At 41.4% G+C, this 18,422-nt stretch overlaps 1 protein-coding gene across 2 annotated transcripts in view; it reads right to left on the bottom strand.

The window, feature by feature from the left end:
* ADAMTS17 (ADAM metallopeptidase with thrombospondin type 1 motif 17) overlaps positions 1 to 18,422 on the bottom strand; it is a 171,896-nt gene that overhangs the window by 19,522 nt on the left and 133,952 nt on the right. For both annotated transcript variants that reach the window (XM_062642541.1, XM_062642542.1), the window contains 3 exons: positions 18,255 to 18,390; positions 5,762 to 5,966; positions 1,943 to 2,095 (listed from right to left, as the gene is read on the bottom strand). In XM_062642541.1, the coding sequence (XP_062498525.1) occupies positions 1,943 to 2,095; positions 5,762 to 5,966; positions 18,255 to 18,390 (494 nt within the window). The remainder of the gene's footprint in view (positions 1 to 1,942; positions 2,096 to 5,761; positions 5,967 to 18,254; positions 18,391 to 18,422) is intronic.

Here is an 18,422-nt window from a genome sequence, read left to right on the forward strand (position 1 = left end):
CAGCACTGGGAACAAATGTTTTACAATGGAATTTTGCCCTGGATGTATGAATTTCAGAGTTCACTATAATCTCCCTGCCACAGACTTTTCTCCTTAAAGAAGGAACTGTTTTAAGCTGGACAACACCAAAGAGGAGTTGCTGATGGTTGTAAAGGCTCTTCCTCTAAGTCTAAGCCCTGCATTAGACCTTCTGGATCCTCATGATGAAAATCCTTCTCTCAGGATTTGTGGAGAATTGAATTCCACACCAAGCATTTATGTTTCTGGGACATACCTGTGTTTCTGGGACAATGCACTTTCTTCAGAGAATTGTATCTACCCATACACTTTCCTAGCCATCCAGTGGTGCCTTTTGTTTACCCCTCAGAGAATAAGAATCTAATTGTGTGATCCTGGTGTCCAGTCAGAATTAACCAATACATCTAGAATTTTAGATGCTCATTAAAATCCAAACCTGAAGTCCAAGAACATCCTTCTGGACTCACACAGGATGAAATTCTGTGGGAAGCAAAGAGCTGGCACAAGCTCTCTGCAGGCAGAAGCAGGCTATATATGCAGCAAATAAGCTTTTTTTGCCCTTTTGTATGGGAAAGATCCTGCTTCTGTGTTAAGAACTGCAAATAATAAGTGATTTTGCACTGATCCTGTCCTGTTCACACACTGACACTAAATCCATCAAGAACACTATTTACTGTGACCAATGTATGACTGCAGCCTTTCTATCAGTGAGCCAACATCTTTATCAGATTGGAACCACTCATAAAATGCTGAACGTTCAATCCTTGTGAGCAGTGAATGCATAATTTGTTCATATTCCTCCCTATAAAGAGAATCCGGGTCAATTTGCAGGCCAAAAGTCTTCGAATTCCACCAATAAATAAATAAATATTGTTATTTCACCTGTTAACACACGGGAACTGTTTGTTTTGGCCACTTTGCATGGACTCTGTGTGCCAGGTTACGAATAACGTTCAGTGCTCTAAACGGTCTGTGATACAAATTCCTGGCTCAGCATAAATACAAACCGTTTGTATGCAGCAGGTTCTTAATGCATTCTCCAGCACTGACACCATTAAATTCATGTGTCTATGGCAGAGTATAAGTATTTGTAATTCCTAATCACAATGTAAAAAAAGTAAAGCAATCACAGATAAGCCGATTTGCCCATCATGGGCCTCTGTTTCATTGGATTTTGCTTGCTGGAGTTTGGGTTTTTGGAAAGCCAAATGCAACTACTGTATCCCAGCGGTTTCAGCACATGCCATACATTCCAGGATACAAAGTAGACTTGCTGTTTTAAAGAACAGAACAGTTTCAAAGATAAGATAAAACCAAACTGGAATATAATATTCCTGGGAATATTCCTTACTTCTTAATGCAGACATGAAGTCAGTAATGTAAAGGATGCTTTAAGAACAACGCTGGCAAAGACTGAGTTTCTCACACCGCCAGACCTCCTTCCCAAGAAAAATTACCTATTACTTTAAGATCAGGTGCACATACAGACCAGACTCTGCTCTGATTTAATCCACAGCATTCAGGAATTACTAATGTCACTGGAGAAACTAAATTCAGACAGGCCTAAGTGAAGGTAAAATCCAGCCTCCAGGAAAGGACTGATGGGCTTGGCTTTGCCTTTAAATTCATGGCTTTCTTTCATATCAGGTGGTTGGAGTAAGTCTAGGACTGGACTATTAATATCAAATTAATACTCTATCCTGTTTGGAATACACTCCTCTCATACTGGCTAGGTTGGGGGCCTGTGTTGCAGTGTTTGGGTTATAAATGCAGAAGGGGAGAGTTTAAGCCCCAGCAAAGCTTCCAATCAAAACCAGTTAAACCCTTACTTTCTAACTATTTAAACTTCAAATGACCATGGAAGCACATGACTCTGAACACCTTTGCACTCAGGAAGGAAATACCAGGTAGTGCTCCCTGTTACCTTAGACCAATCGCCCGTTTTCCATTCGTAACAGCCTGTGTGATCCTCACACTCTTCCTCATCTCTTGGCCTGGTGGCTGCATCACATTTTCCTTGGGAATTCGTGCACGTCACTGTTCTCTTCTGAATCCCCCTGCCACAGTCTGCTGAGCACTGCAAAACAACAGGTATTTGTTTGCTGTTACATGATGCCTAGAAATGATAACTTTTATCGTGGTATCAGACCTAAAAGGAAAAGCTGGTTTTATGAACACAGAGTAAATCTGATAACCTGTAAGATTTTCTCCCAATAACCTAATCCCCTTTCAAAATAAATGAGCAATTTGAAAAGCATGAATCTGCTTGCGCCTGAAAAATGGCACTTGTGGAAATCAACATTCTTTGAAAAATACCAGCTGGCATTTTGCTAGGATTGATGTTACAGCTTAAAAACTCCACAAAATTTTGTGTTTAAGAGCTCATCCTCTGTACTGAAAAAGCACACACTGAGATTTACAACACAGAACTGCACATCTCTTGATGTATTAACTGAATCAAATGTCGGTGATAAACGCATTTCTAGATCACAGTAGTATGAGACCACTTTACAAACAGATTTTTGCACTACAGTTTGTAGATACCACGGCAAAGTCACAGTTCTTACACATGTTCTCATGTGAAATACATACATGACCTTTACCCTTTGATTTCCCATATGCTCATCACTATGTTAGTTCCAAAGAACCTCAAATGCACAAAGCGGATAGCTCAGGAGAGGCACTATTCAGTGAGCCACAGAGTTGTGATCAGCTTCCAACTGTGGCCAGCAAACTAGCCACAGTGCTAACATCAGCAGGGATGAAAGACAGACTTCTCAACACCAAAAGCATAAGCAAGGCCTGCTTGAAGTCCTCTAAGAAAGCAGCAGGCTACCAGAGCTACTAGAACCAGTTCCTGAAGGAAGACTCGATTAAAACATTTGGGGACTCTAACAAACATTCATGTGAATGAATACAAATCATCCACAAATGGTTTTGTGCCTGGGTACCTTCTAAAGAGCAGGGATATCTGGTCACCCATTTGTTATCTTTGCCAATGAAAATTCAGTTTTACTGGAGCATTGTCTTGATTTCATTGGCCACACTAGGTGGGAAAAGGACACTGGCATGAACTGAGACAGAATTTCTGTTTTAAATAACCAGGTTTGGTAATAGAGTAACAGATCTGCTGATGCTGCCACAGCCATCTGAGCGCATGGCACTACACAGCAGCATAGCCAGTCTCTCTGCTCTTCATTTCCATGCCACTGCAGCGGTTAAGAGTGAAATATTTTCTTGAAGAGCCATTGGGGACAGGTGGGTGGAAAAATGATATATGTACCAACTGAGATAAAAACTAACCTCCTCCACTGTGTCAAGTTCTCCCCTTGAGGGGATCAGCATGGAAAAGACAGTTGATTTGACACTGAATAAATAGCGAAGATATGAGATATTCTGTGAGGTCTTTTGAACGTGTTCCAAGAAGCTTCTCCATCCAGGGGGTCTATGCTGGAAACAAGCGTCAGCTTGATATAAATTACATCAAATGGACAAATCTCAGCATGCCTGTCTAACCATCTTAAAAACACAATCCAGGCAGTTCTGACCTGCTGGCCTTGTTAAGGACATGAATGACAAGCGTTTATGAGCTGGCAAGCAAACAGACATGCCTTTAAATATTTCAGAGCACTACAAAGTGACTTCTTGAAAATCTGGGAAACCTTCCACTTAATTTACTATGTGCTGCTCATGGCATGACCTCCTTACGGATGTAACATCTTTGTAGCAAGCACAATTGTATAGTTCTGCTACATACGGGGATGAATTCTTCCAGGCTTTGCAGAATTCCAGAAAATGCTTTGCTGGACTCCTTGGAGCACAAGATGTGCCAGAGATCCCAGGCTGGAGCTCCCTAGATGTTACCTAAAAGCCATGAATTTGCCCCAAAGTTGTATAGACTTTCCCAAGTTATGTATCGGTTTCCTCAGCCCCCAGGGTGGACTCCTCAGGGTTGCTCTCGTTCATCTCAAACTACAAAGCACAATATATAAAATCTTTCAAATGGTCCAATTTACTCAAAGTAAATCAAGCTGAAGCGGGAGTATTTTCACAGTAGGAGAAATCTCTAGGTGGGTTTTACAAGCAAGTCTGGGAAAAACACCAACTGTTTGTTCTTCCCACAAGCTTTTAAGTCATTCACAGATTAATACTGCATATACTTTCCTAGACAAAACAGCATTTGCAAAAGGTTGCCAACAGATCTTTGGTGGTCACATATAAATCACCCTCTTGAAGAGTTCTTTTTCTTTCCCTAAGCCGTCTGTTTTCATGACGAATTTCTTACCATATAGATTTTACAGAGACCCCACAACAGTCTAAACATGAATATGCGTAGTCCCAGAGTGTCCAGCTGGGATCATTAGGTCTTATTTTATTAACAAATTACTTTGTCAAATCCCACGAGGTTTTGTAAAGGAGCAACACAACTTTGCAGTTAAGACACAGCTCCTTTATTTGAAGGAAATCCGTGTTTTTTTCTACTCCAGTTCCCTAACAGTAGGAACATTCACCTTTTCCTGACAGTCTCTATTTTTGTCATTAAAAATGGGTTGAGCAGTACTTTGTCCAAAACAATCTCAAGTGTTTGGCAATAGGAGGGGAACTTAATTTTTTCCACACTGGAGATTGGATATTGGAATTTGCTTTGAGAACACACATTTTTGATGGGGGACCAGACATCAATGTGGTCAACTGGTTGTTGTTGTATAACCAAAGGGTTCAAAAACATACGTGAGAAAAATTGATTTATAAAATGATACCACTAATGTGATGTTTACTCCATAACATCAGATTAAAATGCTAAGGATTAAAGTGATTACCACTGAAGAAAGTCCTAGTTATGAGAAGTGCTCAAACTGGCAGAGCATCAAATGTGTCTTGGAGTCAACTGTGCTACATAATAGCAGAAATGTGCCAGAACAAGAATGAATTTAAAATCACGAGTGGGAAATTGCAGACATGACAAAAGTAAATATATCAAAGAAAAACCAAAACAGTTATTGAGAAAATGATAAAAAATTATTATGCATTTTTAAATGAGTTATGTGGTCTCAAATACAGACTATTTCCACTCTGGAAAAAGTCATCTGTATCTTAGCCCATTTCATATAAAGGAGAGTGAAGTACCTGGGATTGTTAACAAAAGGCCCAAGTAAAACAGGTAGGAACTGCACCATAAGATTAGTCTCAGCTATGAACAGTTCAGCTGGCTCAGCTATAGGAAACAAAGAGGGCATCACCTGGAAGGGTTCCTTCTAGAGCACACAGACAACCTATCAGACAACTTACTAAACTTCAGTGTGTTTCTCCACGTGTTTTGAAAAGAAAGAACTCAGCAAACAAATCTCATGCATTAATGAACAGATACAGCATCCTACTGAAAGAAAACATTACCCTCACTTAACTAGGATTTCCTATTCAAGGCGGACAACGGAATCACACTGTGTTTGTTAAGAGACACTGTTCCTCAGTGCAAGATCTCTTGTATCCTGAGTTTCTGTGACAATGTTTTAAATAGGAACTCACTGTTTAAAAAGAGATGAACAGCAGGGAAAGATGCTTCCCACAGAAATGACTGTAGCTGACCAGTCCCATAACTCAGCCAATCTGGAATGAGACTGGTAATGCTGTAAGCACTGCACCAAGAGTGAAAGGATCTTCTTATGATTCAGATGAGGCTAACAGATACAATATTAAAAATAAATGGACAACTTCTGGCTCCCTTCTGGAATCAAGTTCCTACCTTTGACCACTCTGATGCTTCCCAGATAGAAAGGCAGTCCCGACCTTCACAGCTTTGTACTGTTGTAGGTTTGTTGCCAAGGCAGTAGAGGTCTCTTGTGTTAACGTAGGTGCCATTTTGCAGCTGATAAACACAAGTCACTTCCCGGTGCTGGACACCTTTCTCACAAGTGGCAGAGCAGGGACTCCAATGGCCAGTCACCCACCTGTGAAGGAGCCAGAGAAGGAATGTTAAAAACCTGGTGGCATAAAGCATCGTGCTTCATTTAAAACCAGCGAGAAATGGGCAACTCTTCCTGGGTTTGTGGATTCTTTGACGATGCTGTATTGTCATCACACTGAGATCACCTGATCACCTTTGGGAGTTGAAGTGTGTAAAGCAGAAAAGTGTTTGCATACAAGAGAATATCCAACGCAAAACTCTGTATAGCTCCCTGTAATCCTCAGTCTCTACAACATGGCTGCATTTTTCCCTGGAACGAAAGACTTGTCTGCAGGTGATCCGATCCTACAACTATTGTTGCCTTTGAGAGGAATACAGACTACATCTGCATGCATGTCTGCACTGTGCCGTGGAGCTGTGCAGAGAACCTACACTTACTATGTACAGACTGGGATGGTGCTACAGTCAGATGACTTTCCTGCATCCAGGAACCCCAGCCCTACCCTATATACTCTCAAAGAATATAAATCCTCTCCATCCCAGGCTACTAGAATGCAAAGACATCTCCTGCCTCACTTCTAGTTTACCCCCTCACAGCCACGGGTGAGATTTCATTTTCAATCATAGTTGGATTTTCCAGGATATTTAATTGGAATCTCATCAGGTTGAAGTTCATGGCACCAGGCACCTTAAAAGTGGAGAGTAACTGACTGCATTCTTTGTTAGATAATCTGAACTGCATTTAACTGCCAAGGTTCCCACTGGCTCCAGCAAGAGCTGAGAGCACCACTGTGGTTAGAGCCAGGCTACAAGGCAGTGAATAAAATACCCCAAAAGAGTCAAATTAGGAGTAGGGAGGGACCATTTTTTTCCTAAAGACAAGCAGCATCCATCTTTACGCTTCCTGCAATCTGTCAGTGTGGAACATGCTCTTTGTAATTACTGGCATTCCTGTGTGAAGTGAAGGACCGGAACAATAACTGTGAAGGTGCTGTGCACCGGAAGGCTATCATCCCTTTCTCACCAGGTAATTGGCCCTGTAGCCTGCTATTTAGGACTGTCATCTAGATTAGTATCCTTATACCATGAATCTTTTACTTGTCACCCAATCCTGGGTTATCTGTTACGATAAGGGGCTCAAATAAGTCTTCTCAAAAACAAGCCTGGTCAGAAACGCTATTTCACTTTGCTGAAGGCTCCCATGGTCCAGTTACAGCCTACTTACTAAGCACATTTCTTTAATGCTGCTCTGTAACTTCTAAATGAATCAAACAACTGTTTCCCATCTTCCAGTTCCTGAACGGGGAAAAACTGGTTCAGCACAATCTGTAGAAACATCACGGTGTAATTGTCATGAATTCATTTACCAAATGCCATGACTGATGTGCTGGTGTGGCAGCACTGCTGACTGCGTTGACAGTGAAGGCAGAAGCCATTTGGTTGGAGCAGGATGGGAGAGGGCAGGCTGGCCACCTGTCTTTTGTGGGCCTCACTCAAATGCTTCTGTGCATTAAAGCAGTTGACAGATCTGTGAATTTCCATTGGCTAACACAGCTGGAGAGACACCAAGCGTGTTTCTCTGGACAGTAGTTTTGGTGCATCTCTGTGGCTGAGTGCTTGGTATTTTGCTTACGGAATGGGAAAATGCCAGCTGGGTAATTGAATACTGGGGCTGAAAGACTGACAAAAATAACCTTGAAGTGCAGAAATCAGTGTTCATGAAAATAAATAGCCAGGCTCCCTTGATATCAGCTGGGCTCTGCCTTGTCAGAGCAAGTGTGGAGGGAGTTATCTATCTGGGTGAAGGAACCGCTCAACAAGGGCATGGAGGGGGAAAGAGTGACTGTGCTTTATGAGCTGAATGTGAGTCACAGGGCTGGGAATGGTTTCTGTACAGGCTCCACTGAACTAATATTCACTTCAGCACTGTACTCTCACTGTGATCTAAAGCTACTGGCAAAAGAAAAAGGGAAAGGGGCTGAAAGCAGAGGAGAAAGATAAAAATACATTCTTGGCAGGGGCTGGCTGTGAGCTTGCATTTAGGATGGGCAGCACACAGCATGCCAACTATTTCCAAGATGCCTTCAGAAGTGAGGTTATGACTTTCCTTTCAGGAAGGAAAATTCTTTTTTTAATGTTTTTGGTTGTTGCTCTTGTGCAAGGGAGAAACAACCTCATTTGTGCCCTGTTCAGTGGTTGCTAGTTAGTGACCTTCAGCGGGCTCTAGCACAGATACAATAGAGTGTAACTGTAAAACTGGCACAGAAAAGACATTGTCATCATCATCATCATGAGAAGAATGGTTCCACAGGGCATGAGGCAAACCCCAGGAATCAATACAAAGCTGTACCAGCAGTGAAAACGCAATCTCCAACTTTTTTGTCAGAGTGGCATCTGTGGCCAGCTTCAGTTACAGATCCACTACATCCATCCCTGACCTGAGACCAATGGTTACAGATTAGGTAGGGCTATAGCATAAGGGATCTCTAAAACCTCACAGCCCATGAGTCCTACACTCCTGACATCTGCTGCTAACATGGAATCCAAATACTTATAAATTAAAGGCTATTTTAAAGTGCTGGGTTTAGTTTCATGTTCAAGAAACGTGACCGATTAAATGTTTAAATAATAATATCAGTAAAGTAGGCTATCATATATTGACCACAGAACTTCACCCTCTCAGTGAAGTCTCTGCTTCATGGCTTGTAAAAAGTATCTAGCAAACAAGTAAATGTAAGTCCTACATCCAGTGCTGGCAGTGCACTTCTCTCCCTTTCCACTTCTCCCAAAGCCCCCTTCATAGGCAGCTGAAAATGTTACTGTATTGCCTGTAAGACACAGAATCACTGCAACTATATTTCAACATTGTTCACAACAAAAGTTGGAGGACAAGGGATTTATGGATAAAGTAATTAAACATGAAAAATCCAGAAATTTTCATATTTGGTAAAGGAATGTGCAGCCAGGTATTAGCATATCTACTATCTCAAGTAAGATACATGCAGGGAAGAAAAATGTGATGTACAAATAGTATCACATTATGGTTGCTATTAAATTACACTACAGACAGATTTTCCTCTCTACACTGTCATTACACCTTTTGAACACACCTGGATGTGTTTAAAAAGGAGAATTACTTTTAATTTCTTTAAAAAACAGCATTTTTCTTATGACAAAAAAGAATTCCAGCTTTCCAACTCGGAACACCGAGCTCTGTGTTATTAACTAAGCCAATTAACTGCTGTACTCTAAGCCCTGTGTATATCATATACAGCATTTGGCTTCCAGTTGTGTTTTAAGCCTGCAAACTGATCTTAGGGATTGCCTGACACCACGGTTCTTTTCAGTTTGGTCTTTCCCTCCCAGGTTATAACCTATCTTCTGTTGGACCATGTGAGTGCTCTCACTGGAGTCCCTGGAGAGCCTCTCATTTTTCCAGCAAGCACTGATTTATGTGACAAACACACTTATCTTTCTTACAACCATAGGTAGGGCTTTATCCGTGGTATTAGTTTTTGTAATCTTACCTCTACAGAAGATTCAAGAGCTAGATGATTCCTGATGGTGGTTAGATTTAGGAAGAAAGTGATGAGCTTTTAAGCACAGATTTTGTAACCCAGTAAGTGGACGTCTTTCTAGCTAAAAAAATGCCCAGAAGGATGTGTTTTTCTATAGCCTCAAAAAGCTGGGATGGGCAGGACATGCAATCTGAGAGGGCTGTTTTAAATCTTTGCCTTCTGAGTCTTCCTCAACCTCTGACCTCTCAGTATCTCTGCTGAGGAATTGGGAGTTCTTCTTCTAATCTGCTTTGGCAACACTCATCTGGCAGGCCCCTGGAGCAAACTTGAAATATCTTTTGGAGGTTCAGTTCATCATTTGATCTTTCCATGGTCTGGATTAGTCATTAACCTTGAATTATCTTCTCTACCTACTTGCCTATGACTCCTACCTTTTCTATGAAAAAAATGTCTACAGCAGTACGTACATAACCACAGGGGAGATGAATGTCTGCAAATGAAGACTTGTAGCTAAGGATTTTGGGGAAAAAGGCTATGAAGATAAAATGGGTCAAGGCTAAAGCATGAGGTGGAGGAGTGCAATCAAAAGACATGAAGTCACTTTTCAGAGATTTGTAGCCTTTATAACACAAAGGTATTACATGTTCTAGGATAAATATTGCAGCCCATTAAATTTCACCTGGTTATTTCTGTCTTGAGCCCTGCAGAAGACCAGCGCCTGCAAGCTGATTCTATTCCACCATCTAAACATCCATGGCATATTTGCACCTGCACTCACTATCTACAGGGATTGCATTGCTTTTGTTCCCTCCACAATGCCTCGGTGGAATTAACTTCCCTGCTTTCACAACAATAGCTTGGATGTGACCAAAGACATTTACAATTAACACATTTTTTTTGTGTTTTTATGGAACCTGTTTGCTTAGAACTGGCTCTTAACTACAACTAGTTTAGTTGCAATATAATATAATGCAATATAATGTTGTAATGTAATGTAAGATGTTAGCTGAATAAAGTACCAGAGGAAATTTGCTACAAGACATAACTAGTTTGAAAATCAGTTGTGACAGAAACTAATCCAACAGAGTGTAATCTGAGGCTTCTATTTCTAGCAGATTTTGTTCCATACCTTTTGGTTTAACATATATCCTTGAACTAATGTATAAGTGAGAATAACTCTTATGTCTAGTTGGGACTGGTTGTCTTTAGCACCAGTTTGTGATGCAAAATCATGTAGAAGATGCTCTTAGTTTTCGTCCGGATGAAACTGTGCCTCTACTGATGTTAGGCAAAACTCAGACCAATTTACAGTGGGGCCAGATTTCACATGGGATAATTTTAGCAAGGAGAATTGGAAAAGATTTTTGGGAATCAGTCATGTGGAGCTGACAGTCAGATGTTTTCTGCTCACAGCTATCAAACCGAGTTCGTGCTTGAATATGTAAAAGCAAGAGAACACTGTTTACAAATGGACTCATGACTGCCATGAAATACACACACTCTGCTATGTTATCTTTCTCTCCTTACACACTTCTAAAACTCTCCACCATATCCCTGCAATACTGAGATACGGTGGAGATATGGGGTCAAAATAACCAGGTGAATCTTGACTTTTGGGAACAGGTTGTGCCACACCCAAGCATAGAAGGGGATTTTTTTTGTTGGAAAAAAGTATAAGGAATCTAGTAGAATAATACAGCTGCTGATGTCGAAAGTAGGACTCCAAGACTAACATTCCTGTCTGATTGCCTTTATAAACAGTGCTCAGTAATTTTCCAGTACAGTAGTCATTCTGCTAACAGACTTGCCAACTTTCACTCACACAGGTTTCTTTTTAATTTGGTGATTAGCATTTTGACAGCCTGGCTTTTTGTAATTTCCCACCAATTATAAGATGAGCCATAGGACAATGTTTTATAATTTACATGCACCTTTGGAAGACCTTTTAAACGGAAGACATTGTATTCTCCCTCCTCCCTACCCTAAATCAAGCAGATCACTCGCTTCCAGAGGACTCAGTGTGGCATGAGCAGATGTTCTTCTTGCTGGCAGCTCCATCACTAAGGCACTGAGTATCAGCACCCCCAGAGGCCTTTGGCAGTGAGTTACCCCTACCCTGATCCATGGCTTCTGATAGTGCAACTGGTGTCCAGCTCCATTCCTTGCCTTTCAAAGAAAGCGGTGTCTTTCCCTCAGCTCACACCACAGGATGCAAACAGGGTAAAAAACATTACAGCAGGCAGTAGTAGGAATGAATTTCACAATTACATATTTTGTTAGATTATCCTGCTAATCCTTCTTTGTAGTAAAGACTGCACTTGGCCTGAAGAGCCTCAAAACAGAGGCACAGATCACTTAACATTTTAAAACAAGGCAATGTTCAAAGAGAAGGCTGTTGAGTCAAACATTATAATGGGGAAAAATGTGATGTAAGTCAGCCTGGGTGTTTACAACAAAGCTAAGAAGCCTGTTTCATGACTCCATGTGAAAACTAATGCCAAATTGACTTCTGCTCTAGCAAGTCATCTTGAATTACTTGATTTAAATGCATTTACAAGCAGCAAATAAGCCCTCCTCATTCTGCTCTCTGTTCCCAAGCCTTCTTATATTCTCTGAAAGGTTGCTTCATTGAGTTGAGTTCCTGGATTTGCTTGAAAATATGTTTTTGTCTTTCAGTAGCTAACTACCGATTGATGGTTTCTGCACTTGAGGACCTTCCTACAACCTGGAATGCATGTCATTTTGTCTCCTAGTGGCTGGTGATAACCAGATCTGCCCACAGCAGGACATCACTCCCCACTCACAAAGGTGCCCAGAAGTCTCCCAGGCTTCCTGGTCTAGCATTTGGCTTCTCCTCCTGCAAGACCTACCGGAGACTTGGAGCTACCGACCAGGATGGCTCCCTGAAGAGCAGCCACCAGGGCGCAGCATTGGCCGCTGGCTCCGCCGCCTGCAGCCACCGTGTCTTGCACAGGGTCCAGCACGGTCCTGGCAAATTCATTAAGCTCAAACTGATTCTAGAGATCCCAACTCCAGTTTTGGGAAATACTTCAAAATGAGCTCTTACGTGGTGCCTCCTTGGATCAGAGGGTGCTAACATTACTGTTTATGCCAGATTTCCAGGCTAAAATGATTTGAAACCTTCCTCATGGCTGTTCCTTCTTTTCCTTTTTTTTTCATGTAAGCAAAACTCAAAGCACACCAAAAAAGATGTTTCTTAGCACAAGGCACAGATAAGGTTTTGAACTCGTTGCTATTGAACCTTATGGATGATAAACATTTGTACAGGTCCCAGAAGAGTTTGACCGCATTAGTGAAAGAACAAGAACATACCCATTGGGAAGCATTGAATGTCTAGCTCGCTCCCTTCAGTTAACAGCACTCCCAGTACATCCTTCCAGTTCAGTATAGTTTCCATACAGCCCTGTAAGTAATCTGCTAACATTCTCAACGAGTTTTCCACCATACTCTTCCCCCCAAAAATTCTACTATTTGCAAGACTTTTCACCTCACAAAATAAATGCAAAACTGTTCTGCTCCCCATCTACCTGTGATGATAGCACAACTCAATGTGGTGCAAACAGAATGAGGGAGACTGCTTTCTGTACTCATGGACTGTTAAACAGAGAGCTGTGACAGGTACATGGGAGAGTCTAAAGGGAGAGGTGAACTCTCAGAGAGCAAGGGTCATACAGATAAGCACCACAAGCTAAAATCAGACCAGCAATCAAAGCAATGGGCACCAGCGCCCATGGCACACCGAAGCACTATGCTTTGAGTGGTCACTAGCCTTTTGGGCAGGTTGGTGAGCTGCTGAGCCAGCTGAGGCCTTGGCTGACTCTAGTAACTGGCTTCATTTTTTGACTCAGTGGGTATCATTGGAGTACGTAAGCCCTTGGAAAGCACACTGTTGGATTCCAGTCCACAGATGGAGAAGTGAAAGGGGAATAGAAGAAAGAAAGACAGAAAGAAGTGATCCATGGAACCACAGAACTAACCTCAGCAGCATGCCAGTTTTTGGAGCAGATTTGAATGGAAACAATAATCAAAGACATAGTGGTAAATGGATGCAGCGTAGGTTTCCTCCAGGCAAAACTCACTGGCTGCATTCTGTGATTAAGATAACTGCTTTTCCAGACAAAGGAAACGTGGCAGATTTAATCTATTTGGTTATCAGTAACAACCTCCTTTTGTTTATTTAAGTTGGAGGAATTGGTGATATGCTGGGAAACATGGATATCAGTACCTAATCTCTATGGTAGGTGAGACCTGGCTTCAGTGTAGTGCTGAGATGGAGTATCAGGTCTGAAGGGAATCTAGGTTAGTTACCAGTGGACTTTCCAAAAGATCTGCCTTGCATTTGATCTAATTTAGTATGTTCATTAATGACCTTGGCACAAAAAGAAGGAAAAATAGGGAAAATGCTGACAATACAAAGTCTATACAACAGAGGATTAGGAGTCATCCAGGAAGAACTGAATAACCTTGAGTGCTGCAATAACAGAGATAGGATGAAAATTAATAGCATACTGTGCAAGGTTGTGTGCTTAGAGACTAATAACAAGCATTTCTGTGTTAAAGTAGGATTCCCATGTTGAAACAAATGAGGAGGAAAACATCTAGAATGACTGTAAGCCACAAATATGATGCAGTCATGAAAAAAGCAAAGCATATATCAAGAGAGTTACTGCCAATGAAGGCAGGAGATTACAAGTGCAAGGGTTAGACTGGAAAGAGACTGGGATTCTCCACACAATTCTGGTCACCTGCGCACTAAAATGATGAATTTCAATAATGTAAATTAGAGCACCAGGAGGGAAGGTTACCAAGGGAATGAAATATTCATGTACAGTCTCTGATCCAATAAGGAGTTAAGGAAAAATAATGGATTTAGCCCAGCAAAATGATGGAAGGAGGAGATACAATGGTTTGCTGTATCACATGGCACTCAGCCCAAGGCAAAGAGCTAGGGGGAGAAACAGTGTATAAGCAAAGGAACAGAGCTGATGCAAGAACAAATGGCTGAAAAATTACAGTGAAAAACTAAGGCTGGAAGGAAAAGATCTTGACCCACGTGAACAGCGAGGTCACAGCAGAGCCTTCCAGTGAGGGAAGGAGACTGGAGCTATATTGGTTTCTACATGCTGCTGGTATGCAAGTTAGCAGGAAACTAACCCTTGGACTCGGGAGATACTTTCAAGTCCCAAACAGTGAAAATAAGGGCTCAGGTCTCCTGTGGTTTTGTGTAGACGAAGGAAGGGATTTCTGGCTTTTATGCTGCTGTTAAGCATCTGTGTAGGAACACCACATATTCAGCAGGTCCCTGAAAGGACTCAACCTCTATTAAAATCTATTACAGCAAAAAGGAGGAAAATTAAGAGTGTTTGCATACAGGCCATTACAAGTCGAACAGTTGGGAAATTTCATGTGGTTTTGGTTCTTTTCCTGCATTAGAGGGGAGCAGTTTCATATTCATAGACTCAACCATGCATGTTGAAGTGTGTGGCCACTGGCCGACCTATGTTTTCAGTAATAACAGCTGATGTGATCTGTGATTTCTGAGTCTTGTGCCAACATGAGTGCTGGGTTTGCCTATATATTTGGGTTGGTGTTCAGTGTGCTGGAAACAACCCATACGCACCGCATGCAAGAATCCAGATTCCATCTGGTTACAGCAGGGTTTTGTAAAAAATATCTAAAGAGCTAGGCAAAGGATTAGAATAAAGAGGTGCTAATAGGGTGCAGTTGGGACAGGAAAGGAAGCTGTAAAGAATTTAATGGAAAAAGAGGGTCAAGGAACATAAAAAATAAAATAGGAAGAAAAAGAGGCATTTTTTTTAAAAGGTGAAAGAGTAACAATAATAAAGAATGAAAGATTCTTTTCTTTTTGCCAGTTTCAACAAAACCTTTAAGAAAATTCTCTTCTCTGACGTTTAATTTTAAAACATGTCAGTGTATCCAAACCTTGTTTCAATCCTGCTTTGTGTTTTTCAGGTGCTAGGTTGCAATTGCAGAGTTCTAATCTGCTCCTTGGCTTCATGAAACTACTGTCCCCTGCCCCACATTATTTGGCTCTCCCAAGAGGTGGCTGAAGTTCAAAGGGATATATAATTTGCAAAGCACTTTGGGATCGTGCTGGAAGAAAGACACTGTTATTAATATCATAACCTCCTTTTCTCCAGTTCACTTTTCATCTATAATGTGGGTTATTAGTTTTTATTTTTATGATAATCTCAACAGCAATAGCCTCCTCCTTTTCCTCCATTTACACATGATCTCACCCCATCCCGAAGAGTTTACAATCCAGATTATACATGGATTGAGAGAGGAAGCAAAGAGACAGGGTGGGATAGTGAATTGAAGTCTCACAGCACATCCACAAGAGAAACAGTGTCCTATGATCCAGATGGCCATTAAGACCCTTCTCTAAAGATAAATACTCTTAAGTTTTGAGTAAAAATGTAAATGTAGTTCAAACCTTACAAAACAGAGCAGGTTTACCGCAGAAAGGAAAGCACTGTTCCTCCTTCTGAATTCAGGTAAAGGGCTTAGGGCTGAGTGGAAATGGGAAAGGACCTTATTGTAACAAGACGCTACAATAATTTTACTCGAAACCCTAAAACAAATTCAGGGTTCATAAAATAAGCATTGACATGGTGAAAGAGAATGGTTTCTTTAAGATGTTCTTGGTCAGAGAATATGCTAAGCATGCATTTCTAATATCTGGGTGGGCAAACGCAAGTGGAAATTTAAATTCTACAGAGGCACAGAGAATGTGCTTCTGAAAATGTTTCCACTTAAAAGCATGTTAAGTGTGAAAGTGTAGTCTACACGGAGGGAGTGAGGGAGTGTGGTCTATCAGATCATCAGCAAGGATTCTGTGGCCTTTCTGGGTACTAAGCATGTTTGGTGCTTGCTGTCAGCGCTCTGAGAGAAAAGAACCAATACTGTGCCAGTGCGAACTGCTCCCAGGGAAATTTGGGCTATAAATTGCCTGGTAACTGTACAGAAGAAAAGATACTTTGGAATAACATTAAGGGCTGGGCCTGAAATCCCAAAGGAACACAATCGGGATACAGGAACAGAGTATCCCTTTCTCAGGAGGTTTTGTGTGATTTAACCTAACCCACTGAAGAGGCAGCAATGTCATGCTGAGAAGTGTGCAACGAAGAGGAGACTTAACCAAGGGCTCAAGGTCAAGGAGATCCCATAGAGAAACAGCACTGTGGGTCTTAGGGCTCTATCAGACCTGATAGCCAAGACTTCCCTTTGTTGCTCTCATCTAGCAGAGGCAGAAGCTGCAATCTTCTTCCAGAGCTTTAGATGTCGCTTTTTTTACCTCTACCACTTGGAACCCCTCCATATACCTGCCTGGGCTCACACCAGTCTCCTCTTGATGGCTTAACAAGGTCTGTAAGAAATACAGGACAGGGCATAAACAAAAGCAGATCCTCCTTGTTTCTGTCTTTCTTAAAGAATGACATGCCAGAAATCCCTGAATTTAGGAAACTTCCTCATGGAATGACAGTTGTTTCTTTGAAGTCACTGGGAGTTTGGTTGTCACACACCTAGAAGCACATGGGGTATCTCATCATACCTCTCAGTACCACTGAAAGCAGTATGGCCACAATATTGTATAGCAGCAACAATAGGCAATGCAGACAGAAAATCAAACCTGAAACAGCCTTATTGATGGATGACCTGACACTGGATTTCCCTGCTTCAAGGCACTGTAATCAGAGAGCAGGTCTGCACGTCTAATTAGAAGGAAGTGTGCTGTTTCTCATTGCCCCTATTGTTTCTGCCAGGAGGTAGCTTTGAAAGTACATTTCCCTGGCTTGTGTGATTATACAAAGTGCAACAGCTAGCAGGTTGTTTTGAACATGCTTTTTTAGGTGTTGTTGAGCTTTGTCCTAAATTGATTTTATGTTCTAACTACTATCAAAAGTGGAGCCTCTACAATACTCCACAAAGCTAAACATTACTGTGAAGCAAGAGTAAACTGAACAGATTAATTTGCCTTCCTGTATTTTATCATTTTGGTCAGAAATGTCTTGTTTTATACAACACAGATTAAAATCAATTCAGCTGCAAGTGCTTGCTGAAGCAAAAAGAGTTTTTATTGGGTTTTAGCACTTATTATTAGCTCTTTATTTGCTTCTATTGATGCAGAAAAGCACTCTTATTGAGCAAAGCATCTAAAATGTGTTTCAGCCTAACTTCTTGACTTCAGCAAGATTCAGGTATGTTTCCAAAATCATGCAGGTCTTGCTAAACACTGTACAAACTTCACATGAAGAAGAGACACTGGTCACCTAGAGACTTCCAGTCTGAACTATGCTAATACAGACCAGGCAGGCAACACAGCAGATGAGCTAAAGTAGCTTAAAGGCTGTCAGTTGTTTGCAAGAGTTTTTGTGGCACTGTTTGAAATCCATCAGGCCCTATTCTGCACTGAATAATAATAAAAAAGGTTAGATATCCAGTCACTGCTCTCCTGTCTAACTTTATACTGCAGGTTGCTCTTGTCACCCAAAAGGCAGCCAAGGGGAAAAGCAAGCCATTCCCAAACAATCCATGAAGGCAGCCTGCATGGAATCTGGCCTTACTGGACACATATTAAATGGACTCTGAGGTAATGGAAGTCTGACCTGCTCAACGAAAGGAAATGAATATTACAGCTGGTCACTGTGGCTAACAATGTGTCCTGATACTTGTAGATATTTTCACCACATTCACCAGATGGAGGCTTTGGAAATGGGTGATTTGTGAAGGAAAAGGATATTGGGATTTATTATTGTTTAACTCCTTACCGTGACTGGCAGGGGTGTGTGTTACATTTCCTGACCTGGGGCTCGGGGCGATTCACTCGCTGGCAGTCACTGTCATTCACCAGTGTCATGGTCTTGTTAATGATTCGAGTACAGGATACAATGGTTTTCCTTTCACCTATAAGTCAAGTAAAAAACAGCTCTGAAAAA

This window comes from Pezoporus occidentalis, unplaced genomic scaffold, assembly GCF_034315485.1.
Source record: "Pezoporus occidentalis ecotype Australia unplaced genomic scaffold, CSIRO_AGI_Poc_V1 ctg72, whole genome shotgun sequence".
NCBI lineage: Eukaryota > Metazoa > Chordata > Aves > Psittaciformes > Psittacidae > Pezoporus > Pezoporus occidentalis.